Source organism: Corvus hawaiiensis, chromosome 5 (genome assembly GCF_020740725.1).
Source record: "Corvus hawaiiensis isolate bCorHaw1 chromosome 5, bCorHaw1.pri.cur, whole genome shotgun sequence".
In the NCBI taxonomy this organism is placed as follows: Eukaryota; Metazoa; Chordata; class Aves; order Passeriformes; family Corvidae; genus Corvus; species Corvus hawaiiensis.
In genome coordinates, this window is record NC_063217.1 from 16115570 (window position 1) to 16128811 (window position 13242).

Genomic DNA, 13242 nt, shown 5'->3' on the forward strand with positions numbered 1-13242 from the left:
CTCTTGCAAACTTTCTGGAAGAATTGTAGGAGATACCCACAGAATTTTCCAGTCACATAATGAATATAGAAAACAGTAATTAAATGGCTCCAAGGGTTTTCAGAATTAGAAATAATCAGTCTACCAGAAAAATTCAACAGCCAATATTTTTCACCCTTATACACACTAAAAAAGAAAAAGAAAACCAAAAACCAACAATATGTTTTATTGAGTCTTCCCTGTTACCTTGGTAAACATGGGTTTTCCATGCTGAGTGACCATGGTGCATTGATCACAGTCCACTGTGATAGATGAGTTGTGGTATGACTCTTTTGAGTGCTTGAGAATGTAATACAGGTCTGTTACACCTCCTTCAAAGACAGTGCTAAAATAACGAGGGATGAGGGTCCTTCCAATTGCTGTGAGGAAAATACAAAGCAGAATTCAGCAAATGCTCTAGGTTATAAAATTTCAAACCATTTGCTAACAGCACATGAATAATTTTAAGTGCAATGAAATCAAACTTTCATTTAACGAATATAATACATTTTCTCTCCCTTTTGTAGAGACAAAGTTGTGCCAGCTCCCACTGAAATCAATGAAAATGGCTGACTCCATTCAGAGGGAGTGGGCTCATCATATTTAATCTTTTTACATTGATGGCAAGTTAAAGTCACTCTTGAAACCATCTGCAAGGTTTTTTGTTCCAAAGTAATTATTACATGAAAACCCACATGATGTCAATTACTACTGCAAGCTGAATATTACCCGTAAGTGTATAAATCCAAGTGGTGAATATTGACAGAAATATACTTCTACACACCAAAAAGCAAAGCACTTTTTTATAAGGAGGTTGTGTACACATATGTTTGTTTGTGTGCAGGGACACATATATTTATATGTACCCACCCATACATGCACACACACACACACACACACATGCACGCTTGATTCAACAGGAGGGCTACTACTGAGAAATCAGAGTACTGGGGATTGAAGGAGGACCTGAGAATGGAAAACTAGAATGCTATACAATATATGACTACCCACAGGTCTATCCGGGATCTCTCTTTAGACCAGAATTTATGTCATAGGCTAGAAAGTCTGAGCAGACACCTGCACTCCCTTACATGCACCACTTAAACCCCAAACTGTGGACGGAAGGTATCCAATTCAGCAACACTTAGGCAAAATTCTCACTGAAGTCACATCTCTCACTTCAGTAGTAGAGTCAGGTAATTTTTACAAGGTCTAATTCCAAAAATGTAGTAGTGAGAGTGAGCTTCTGAATGTGCTTCAGAAGCACAAACTAGTAGCAGCACTGACATCAAAGGCAATTATCTCACATGCAACTCATGCTTTCCATCTCCTTCTTTACAGATAAATTTGAATGTAACCACAAATTGGTATAAGAGAACACTTTTTATAATAGATGGATACTTCCATACCAAATGACTCATTGCTTTGCAAGCATTAATCAATCCACAGTAATTTTGAGTGGTGGATACATAAAAATTGCCTCCATTTTACAAGGAAAAACCAAGCAATCTAAATGTTCTCTTGGTAGAATGAGATAGGAAAGTCACCATCCACAGGCAAGATTAGAGTTTATTAGTTCTTAATTCTAATTTGTCTATTAGGACTGTGTGGTGACTCATTCCTCCCTCATTTGCTGTATAATTTTGAGAGTGTTTTCTAAAAAAACTATTTTCATAGAAATTTTGCCAGAATATGAACAAAGGCTCCTGAACCTAAAAACGCATTTGCAAATGGGTGCTGCAAATTAAAAAATAAGGCATTTTCAGAATAGTTCTGTGAATACTGTTTTTGTTCTGTGCATTGCAATGTGGAATATTGTACAGGCAGTCATAATGCATATTGTATAATGAAAATATGCAAATATAGAAAATTAGGACTTGTTAAAGCTTTTGCTGTAATATCAGATATCAATGTAGTTTAATGTACAAAAATATACCACACTCTCTGGAAGTGGTTGACAATCAAGTGAATACACTGAAAGACTGTTATACGACTCTAGATCCTAAAAAACCCCACCCACTAACCATGCATATAATAATTTTCTACAGTCTTTTAATTTAATTTAGAAAAACTGAAGTCCAGTGTATTAGCACAGGATTTAACTCATGGTTTAACTCAAATTTCTTCATGTTGGTGTGGTATATACCAAAAAGTGAAATTTACCCATCAAGTTAATTTCTTGCTCCCCTAAGGCTAATTAGTGCAAATTAAATTTCCTGCTAATCATCTTAAGCAGCAAATGGGCAATATGAAAATCCAGCATTCCTACTGATTGTGATAAACCTCTATTCATGTGACTTACGCACTGCATAAATATCTTGAAACTATTTAACTGCAGTTTATAGACTGGTCCCAAAGTAGCATGGTCACGTGGCATTGCTTTTTGCCCTGTATTTACAGCAACAACACATTAAAGAAGGCTAGAAGTACATTAAATAATTTATTCTCATTACTAGTAAGCATTTTAATAAAAATTAATTCCTAGGAAGCGTTATCTATGTTTGCCACAGGGATATGCTACTGTGAAGAACAAAGTGGGAGACCAAAAGGATGAAGAGGAATAGAGGTGCACACAAGGATATGGTCTGTGGAACCTGATTTTCCATGACAGATGCACGTGCAGACCCTGTCAGTCTGTAAAACTGAAAATAACTGATGCAAATATCCAGCATAAATGTTTATAGCTACATATTCAGCTCCAGAAGAAGCAGTAATGGAAACTTGTGTTAATGAGCAGATCTGCCCTCAGCTCACTATGTTGCTTTGCCACAAAAGACTGAAACATGTTCAAGGTTTTGGTTCTCTTCCTGAAGCACTCAATGGCTTAAAAAGATAATTTAATTTCTAGGATAAACATGCAACTCTACAGCAGTAACAAGGTTTTTTGTGCAGGAGATGGCATTTCCAAGAACAACAAAGGGCTGTGGAATAGCTCTTACGAGGCCTAGAGATCATGCCAAACTTCAAGCATTTTTTTAGTGCAAAGGACTTTTCCTTGAATTTTTCTCTTCCAAGACATTATTGTGTAGATGAGTATGCAAGCACATATGTGTGTGTACTCCCTGCTCTGCTGCATGCATACATACAATCCTTTCCTAGGCAAAAGAATGGGAACATGGCAAAGGTGCTTTTCTTTCCCTTACTGCAGGTAGATGGACACGCTCATGTGTGGATGTACACACTCCACTCTGTCTCTGTCTCTACATGTCAACAAGATTTCAGCAACACCATGTAGCTTCTGTTTGAGATAGCAGAAGGATACTTTCTAGGAGCACCCTGAAAAATGTAAAGGCAGGATTGGATATGGGACAATGGTATACTTGTGGCCACTTCAGGATGTGGTCCAGCCATTCTTGTGCCAGTGAAGTGAAATCACCCCTTGTAGAGCACAGAGCAAGCTGCATGCCAGGTTGGCCTTGTATTTGCAATTCCCCAGTGGCAGTCACAGCAATAATGGAAAGTATAGTCTAAACAGCACATCCAATCCCACCAGTGGGGCTGAATGAAGTTTTATGTGCTACTGCAATTGGAATTCCTTTATATTTTAGAGTGTATTCTGTGGGTTTTAGTTCACAGAATACATGTTCGAGAATGTGTGTCTGTGCTCCTCCCTACCATACCACACCTCCCTAAACAAGCATCACATAGACCCAGCACACAGCTGAGTATGGAGAAGTTCTTGTAATTTCCTTTCCTAATGTCAGGACTTTATTCTTTCTCCAACCTTTTTGTTCACCCACCCCTCTGGTCCTATTGTCTGTTTCCTCAGCTTATGGTTGGTTGCTTATCTTCCAAGCTCACTGTTCAACTTCCAGTATCTCCCTGTCTTCTCTCCCTCCTCAAATGCTGCCCCTTTTTCTTTCGCTGCAGGAAACTCATTAACCTATCCTAATTCTACATGATTTCTTCATTCTTCTTACTTAGGAAGGCCCAGTTATTTAGTCTGTCTCTTTGTTCTCCTCCACACTGCCCAAAATGCCAACTTCACATACACTTTTTCAGTGTCCTTCCTGCCCAGCCAGGCTTCCACAGCTTCTTGTCCCAGGCTCCCTGCCTTAGCAGCCTAAGCTTTCCTTCTAGATCTTGATTTTGTGTGTTCCCCCCTGCCACCCCTCAAATTCCCTCTCTGCACACCCACTTTGTCTCCTCATAACAGCAGATTCTTTCTCCAAATTAATCTCATATTTCCTTCCTTCCTTCAGCTTCTCATCAGCCAGAGATCAGCCAAGAGGACCTCTTTACTCTTGAAAAAGGAAAGAGGTTTGGCCTCGCCCAGCCAAACATATCCCCATTCCCTATATTTTTCTCATTGACTTCTAACACTCCCTTACTCCATCTTCTCCTTTCATCTGGCAGTTCCTATTTCTCTCTCCTCTATCATATCAATGTCATCTGGTCCTGATTTTTAGCCTCCTTTTTTTTTCCCCCTCCTCTTTCCTTTTCTTTCCTCTACATTCAGGTTAAGTGCCTTCCTTCATAAGGCCACCCAGATCCCAGGTGCATCTGCCAGCAGTGTAGAAGGGAAGGTTTCCTGCTCTTGCATGCACCACTGGCTGAGCCTTCCCTGTGGGTTTTGTAATGAAAATGACCATGGTTCCACATAGCCCTGAGCTGCAAAATATCTAGTTACTCTATGTAGTTGGCATGTGGATACCCCACTGAGCTCCTACTATGTACCTGGGAAGGCAGATCTTGGAAATTTCAGCTGTCAAACCCTAGTAAAGCCTGCACTGAATACCTGAGAATGGGTACCTTTCTTTTCCCCAAAATATTTAGAAATCTGCTAAATTCAGTCAGATTTGCACGAAGAGGACAAGAGGGATACCCCTACCACAAAGGTGAGCAACCCTACTCCAAAGCATACAGATTTTTAAACATTTAAGAAACAAACTTGCAACACTTCTAACATGGAAAAAATACCTTCATCTATACAAATAACAACAGGCTTTTACTGTCCCATTACCCAGAAAAGACCATTTAATAGTGTGAAATGTGACACCCCACATTGCAAGATACTGTATATACTAGAAGGAAAAATCACCTGCACCTCAGCATTCAGGCATTCATTCCAGATCACTGGAATGCTGCTTTAAATTATCATTTTTTCCTGGGCAGCATTCCTCCCTAGCTGAGGGGGGATTTCTTACGAGAAGTGGGCACTGCCACTTAATCTTTGCTGAATTTTGCTAGCAGTTGCCCAGATAGCAAAGCAAAGTAACAAAGATCAGCTGGATTTAGCAACAGGAAATAGTTATTTATATGAAAATGTCTGTAAGAAAGGCATATCTGAAATGAGTATTTTGCACAAAAAAGAATGCTGTCATGCACTGGCATGACATAACTTTAGCTTATTTTGTAGCATGACAGCTTGGCTGCATGTGATTCCATGTAACTTTTCCATGGATCAGAGACCAAAAAACAATTTCAGAATTAAGTAAGATAGATTTGTGACACCCCCCAAATATGAGTGGTCCAGAAATCAATTAATTCAATCTATGAACATAGGCAAAAAGCTTTATAGGTCAGTAACAGTTACGTTATATATAATTCCTCAAGTATCACAGCTGGGGAATTCTAAGGAATAGAATGAAACCATATGACATATTAAATGGCCCAAGGCCTGCTTCTCAAGGAGGGAAGCACTGAGGACACACTCCTGCTTTTTGGCCTGGGCATGCACCAATGATGATTAGGGTGTCCCTCTCTCACCCTGATCTTTTAGTTTATTTTCCCTTTCAAATATGTTTGCCTGAGCATAAAACACTTCATTCTGTCAGGAATATGTATAATTCTAGAATTGTTTTTCCATCCCAAACTGAGCCAAAAAGTCCAATGATCTCCAGATGGGATTGTCCATAACTTGTGAAGTTTAGGGTTTTTCCAAGCCTCAGATGAGCTGTGGGTAGAAAGCCAGCTAAAAAAATAATTTACAATATAATTTTGGTATCACCACACGGTGTGGTGGCGATGGTACAGTTGGATGGTTGGGGTTTTTTTCCCTGAGGAAGACTTGAGTTAAACAGAAAGTAAACATGTTTTTGTAGTCTGCAGGAAACTGGTATTATTTGTGGGCTAGGAATAGTTGAAGAACATTTCCTCCCTTTGTGTGCCAAAGATAGGCTGTCAAAATCTCAGAGCCCCCTCTACAGAATGAAGGGTCACAGCCTCTTTGCAGAAGCAGGGCTTGATAGCAAACCCCTCCTTGCTCACTGAACTGCTCATGTGTTACCTTTACAGTAGAAGCTCTCAGAATCAGACATTTGGATTTAGCATATACACCATGTAAAATAACTGCCAAGTTGGTGTAGAAGAGAAACAACGGAAGTGTTAACCAGTGAAATAAAAATATTGGTTTTATTGCTTTCAGGCTGGTTTTTTTTTTGCAGCTTGAATCCTGTCAAGTCCTCTGTCTTTAATTAAAGCTAGGTTATAAAATAAGTAATAAAACAGAAATGAATAAACCCCAAAAAATATAAAAGATAAAAAGCCTTTAACAGTTACACAGAATCAGCAACAGAATGAAAAAAAACACTCTCTGCCTATAGCTCAAAGGAATTCTGGAAGCTCTGGTGCAGCCTGCAGCTGATTATCTCATCAACATGATATAGATGGGCTCGAGGAACACTGCTGGTTGGAGCTGTGGATTTTTTTGGCTCCCAATACAAAATGTTGAGCTGTCCCATAAACCTCTAGGCAGACTATGAGAGTCTCTTGCTTGAAAGATTATCACAGTTGGATCTCAGTAATTAAATGGAGATGTAACTAACTCTCCTCAGCCAGATGCAGGGACTAGGGAAGCCAGGAGACAGCAGCCCATTGATTGCAAATGAACCTTCCTGGGCACTGCAAAAGAGAGCATGAGCTTTCTGTTAATTGTTAATTGACATCTCTGGGCATGGCTAACTAACAGCTGCATGGGCCAGAGCTTGGCATGTTCATTTACATATGTTCCTGTAACTGAAGTGAACAAATCAGTACACACAGAGCAAAACTTTGTGGAGTTGCACAACACATTGCTGCTATTCTGACTACATTTCTATTTGCCCAAAATTGTCCCAGTGAAAGAGCACATCAGCCTGTTCTTCCAGACATGGTCCATCTGGCTGCCATGTGGAGGGAGGAATCCCTCTCTGAAGCTGGACAACAGCAAAGCTCCAGTTTTCAGTACTGTGACCTGCTCTCTGGAAGAGCTTCAAGGCAGGACGCTCATGGGACTGCTCCTCCACCTCTGTAAGACCTTATCTGCTGAGTGGATTCAAACCCAAACAACACAAATCTGTCAATTCCTAGGAAAAGCTGCTATCAGATTTGATAGTGTGGCATGGAAGGCAGTGAAAAGACGGTCTAATAAGTCCAAATTCTGTCTGACAGAGACATGTGGGCCATGTTGATTAAACCACCCACATGTATCCAAGGCAGAAGCTGGCACACACAGACCTGTCCTTTTTAAATCCCTATCTAGTGTGTAAGATTGGGCTTCTATCATGTAGGTTACTTTTAGAATAAAAATTAGAATATGTGATTATTTCTGCTTATAGAAATTTCTAGTTATTTATACAAACTACATATTAAGTAAGAGTAGAGGTATGATATAAAATCTATACAATAGCAATAATGATAATACTATATTAGAGAACACTAGTATACTTTTAATAGTATTATAACAGTAATATATTACATTGTATTCGCACATTCAGAAAACATACATATAATCTACCCATATTATAACTTTTAAACACCATGAATTTTGGAAGAGAGGGGAAGTAGTACTTCCATATGGCAAAATCACACCTTTTAAGGAGTAAAATTAGCATATTCTTAATTAACATATTCTTCCCATGTACTTAAAATTATGGTTTTATTTTTAATGATCTACTTAGCACCTTTTGGATATTGTGGAAATCTAATGTTTCTAACCAATTTGCCTTTGTTCTCAATTTTTGACAAAATTACAAAGTAGAATGTGTAACATGGATTCAGTACTGTTATTCAGTGACTTGAATCCTTCCCACAACCAGAACCAATGGTTTTGTTTAGCTCCATGACACTTTCACACTATATGCAGTATCTTATTTACTTTATATCAACAACATTGCCTACAGTTAAAGGCTATAACCCAAAATATTAAAGCTTATAAAGTTGCAAATGTGTAGGTTTTTTCTCTCCAATTCCTTCTAGCCTGTATAACTCAATCATTGTGGTAGGTCTGACCGTGCCTTTTCTCCAGTATTTTCTAACAGCATTTTACCCTTGTGAGGATTTGTGTGTATAATTTGATTCACTTGACAGTGTATTTCCTTTTTTCGAAAGAGTGTAACCAGCACTTCAATCCTCTAAAACACACTTGAGTCAAGAGCAAGTAACAGAAACTATGACAATGAGACCTCAGCTTTACTCGCCACACCTTATGACCCTTATTCTCAACAGACACATAATCTGCAACTCAGTCCTAAACCCTTCATCCCTCTGAAGAGAGACAATATTTCGCTATAATTCATTTTGGTAAAAACATTCAGAACAGAACTATAAACCCTTCTATATGTCTCAGCACAAAGCTAAACTGCATCAGCGTAATTTTTAATTAAGGTTCAGCCAGTCTACAATAAAATCTCCTCCCAACCATTTTCTTTTTACACTGGCAGCTGACCACCAGTCTTTAAAGAACTGCTCAGTACAAAATTCATTCATCAGATCTCGAGTATTTCGGCCTCAGGCTAAGAGAGTCTGGACCAGGGAATGTAGAGAGCAAGCAGCAGAGTCCAAGATCCCTTCCACAGGATAGCACCTGGACTTGGAGAGCACCTCTGGTCATCATCCCACCCTCCCTCAGAGAAGGTGCACCTGCAGTGGCGTGGCTAGGGCTATGTCCAACTGGGTTTCGAGTACCTCCAAAGATGGAGCCTCCACAGCCTCTCTGGGTAACCTGTGCAAGTGTTTGACCACCTTTGAAGGAAAACAGTTTTTCTTGTGTTTAAATGAAATTTTCTGTGTTTCACTTTGTGCTCACTGCCTCTTGCATTACACTGGGCAATACTGAGAAGTCTGACTCTATCTTCTTTACTCTGTCCCCATCATATATTTACTCACATTATAGGCTTCTCCAAGCTGCAGAGTCTCAACTCTCTCAGCCTCTCCTCACAGAGCAAATCCTCCTTAACATATTCATGTCTCTTTTCGGGACTCACTCCAATATATCCATGTCTTGCTTTTAAGTGGTGAGTCCAAACTGACTGTCCTACACCAGATGTGTCTCACCAGTGCTGAGGGAAAGATCACCTGCCTCAAACTCTCCCTCATGCAGCCCAGGAGGCTGTTGATTTCTCTGCTGCAGTGGCACATAGCTGGCTCTCAGTCAACTTCAACTCTCAGCTCCTTTCCTGCAGGTCTCATAACCAGTGTCTGAACCTGAAGCACAAAGCCCTGCACATTTCCGTACCAGGTTCAAGCTTTAATTTTTTTCTCCGTATCCACTGACAACACTAAGTAGCCTGCTACTTGATCCTAAAATGAAAACTCAGAGCCCATACAATTTATTTTTTAAACAACTGAATTAGATTTCTAATAGTACAGAGCAGGCCAGACATTGAAAAACTCAGAATTTGTCATGGCAGGCAGGTTTATCAGGAAGCATATGGTATAAGCTGACTTTTTAGGCTGGAGGGGAGAAATGTTTAGGTGGATTACCCATGTTCTTGTTCCACAGACAAAAAGACATACCTTAGATGAGGAAGCTCCAGTTTTAACTCTAAAACTTCCATGTCTTATAAATCAAAACCATCACTCCCATGATGAATATTTATCAAAGAGAGTATTTGTGTTTGCATAAAAATTCTACACTCTGAATGCAAATAAAGCCAGAACAAATTGTTTGCCTGCTTGCAGTATACAGCCACTCACACTTCTGTCTTTGCTAATCATTCTGTTTGAAGAAAGAGTAGTTCAGTTAACTTTGTTCAACAACTGCAAAGAAGAAAGTTTTAAAAGCAAACCAGAGAGGTTATTCACAGCTGTATGACAAACCACTGTCAAAACATAACAAACCACAACCAAACCCAAGCGGAAAATGACAAAATGTAAGACCGTAAAAATGATGGAAATGGTGCAGGACAGGCATTTTAGATGAACAAATGCAATCTGTACCAGCATAAAGGACCAACACAGCAGAGAAAATGATACCCAGAAAAGTTGTCTCAAGAAATAAAGGCAAAAACATAAAATTCAAATGACAGGACACCAAAAGGAAGGGACAAAAACCAGGGAAACCATCCAGTTGCATTAAATCAAGCACACCCCTGACCCCTGACTTCATCTGACCTAGTAGAATGCTAAACAAGGCATGAAAAAAAAAGAATTATGTAAAAACATAAGCAAAATGATGTTAAGATAAAGTGATATTTGCTATACCCTCACAGACTGCCACAATTCTTTTAAGCAGGTACTCAAGCTGGTCTGAGTCAGAATGTAGACAAAGACCTCAGAACCAAAGCTTGGCTGCTGCAGAAAACAGGTGTTTGCCTTTCTGTGGTGTGTTCATGCTGGTCGTGGGTTAAGTGACCAACCCATATATTTCACAGCCATCCACTTGATTAATCACTTATTGGTCTAAATCAAACAGTTCCATGAAAATTAGGCAAATCACTGGAACCACACCAACTACCACTTGCTAAGAACTTCGCCATTATGCTGGTAATCTGCCTTCCCTTTCCCCTTCCTCCCCCAAAATTGTATAAATATTCCAATTATTGCTACAAAAGCACATAGGAAGATCTGTTGTGCTGTATTTTCTGGAGTGAAGTTGTTCTGGAGACAGATGTCTACAAATATAATTCTACCAGTTTCTCATCTCCAGTCTCTCCTCTGAGCCATGTTGAGATGGGAAGCTGAGGCAGAAAAAAAAGTCTTATACATATTCTAGAAATACTATTTAACACATGCAGCCTGTATAAGGGAAGAATAAACAAATGAGAAAGTACTGATCTCAAAAATGCATAGGTCCCTTTTACCCTTAGAAATGCTGGAAGAGAAGCTGTGAGTGACTGAGACAGAGTAGCATTTGTAGTGCAGGGCTTTTCCACTTCTAAAGTTCCTGATTTTCATCCAGGCAAAATCAGCAACATCACACACCTTTAATTAGCTGAAACTCTGATAAATTCTATTTTTGGTTTCAGTCCTGTTTCTATCTACCAGAACAGCACCTCATGTCATCACCACCATGCCCGATGGGAAGCCTCAGGACACCATTCATGATGTGAAGTCTGAGGACAAGCACAGGCTGCTGGGACCTCAGAGGGTTTAGCTCAGACAGAATTTACCTTTCTTCTTGGATGCTTTCTGCAGCTCTCTACAAGCTCCCTTCTACTGAAAGATAGCAATAGCAGTACTTATGCCAGCCAGTTTAAGTAGTGGAAGCTACTCCTTCATCGTGGTTAGTACAGTGTAAACATAGCCATGAATGTTTCTATACAGCATATTGTAGGCAGACACCAACTTGCTCTGCTAACACTCTGAATAACCCAAAAACTACATGTTTGCATATCTTGGTATAATGTCTGAGGACGGAATTCCTGTGAAGAGACAATATACTGCTTTGGGCTCTGAGATGATGAAAATGGCCACACAGCATCTGGTCAGCTTGTGTGTGTGTGTGTGCAAAACGGGCTCATATAGGCATTTGTCACACAGGCACAGCTGACCTCCTCAACACTAAGAATGCTTTTCCTGGCAAGACTGCAACCCATAGACTGGCCATGTGAAAGAGAAAGATAGTCCTTTCCCTGAACACAGGACTTTGTGCTCAACCACTGTCAGTCAAGCATCACAGCATGGTCCACATTCAGGTGAAAAGTATCAGAGGTGAAATGGGTTGATATGTGCATCAAAGAGGCGATAACATAGTGGGGAGTGTGTCTGGAGAACTGGTGGGAGGTGAGGGGTTACGGTGACACCATAAAAGATATACATGGCATTCTCAAAATCCTCAAACTGCATTAAGCACATGTGGATTGATAACCAGCATGATTTTTCTGGTAATTTTATGCTGTAGATGTATGAACAATATCTCACCAGTGGATAATATCAGTTGTCAGTTATATACATGTTTTATAACAACCAGAACACTCTTTTTCAAAAAGCTGTTGGTGGTTGGCTTTGATTTCTTTTTTTCTGCAGCAAAGCTTGCTTTCCCACTCTCTTTCAAGCTCATGGAAGCTAACTGCAGAGAAAGTAAAAATGGTATTGAACACACTGGACAAAATAATTAGAAAAATAGTCTACCATTTAAAAATGTTTTGTTGGTTTTAAAAGTCTGCCTTGTTTATTACCCTCAAAATGAAGTGCCCTGTGTTCAGTTATACAAATCAGATGTCTGACAAAATAACACGAAATAATAAAGAAGCACTTTCAGAAAAGGGCAAGCAATGTAGCAGGTTTATAAGCTTCAGTCAGAACACACATTATACATAGTTTTTAATAAAATTTAATGCAAGTAATGCAGAATGCTCTTAACTCTAAAAAGGTAACGTCAGTAATAAGTACTACAACAAGTCTGTGCTGAAGTTGAAACAACCACTTCCTATGTTTTCTGTCCTTTTAGTTGTATGATACATTTTTTCACATTTCCCAGAGAGTCATTACATTATCTTCTTGGAATAGTTTTTCTACAATGACTCACTGTGATTTCTGGAACTACCATAGGTACGATAGAGTTCCCATGACACTCTTGAACTGCCACTGTTTGGACAATTTCAGGGACTCCCTGATCATAGAACATCACCACCACCACCACACATGATCAACCCAAATTCCCACCCGGACCAACACCATTGCTTAACAACAGACAAACTAGAAACTTAAGAAAAAAAATGGAAAAAAAAAGGACAAGTGTGGCACAATCCTTGCCCTGGTCCATCACACCTACTTCCAAAAATAAACACATAGAAAGCTACAGAAGTGTTTGTTGCATACAATTAGACAAGCTATCAACAGCTGTTGACATCCAACTATAGTGATAGTGCAGGGAACCCCATGCTCCAGAAGCCACCCTAAAACCTCTTATTTAAATACAGAAAAATACATACAGACTTTATTATCTTAGGCTGAAAGCATATAAAATTTTTCTCTTGGAACATATTTTCCTACAGAACTTCAAGAAAGAAATTCAAGGTGGGAAGCTCTTTTCTAAAGATCCAGCAATAACTTTTATCTACCAGCAGTGCTTGATAGGGT

General features: G+C 39.4%; 1 protein-coding gene across 13 annotated transcripts in view; it reads right to left on the bottom strand.

Annotated features, from left to right (window-relative positions):
- The window catches only part of LDB2 (LIM domain binding 2), a 378538-nt gene that overhangs the window by 52257 nt on the left and 313039 nt on the right, over positions 1-13242 (bottom strand). For all 13 annotated transcript variants that reach the window (XM_048304188.1, XM_048304189.1, XM_048304187.1 and 10 more), the window contains one exon: positions 226-398. In XM_048304188.1, coding sequence (XP_048160145.1) covers positions 226-398 — 173 coding nt within the window. The remainder of the gene's footprint in view (positions 1-225; positions 399-13242) is intronic.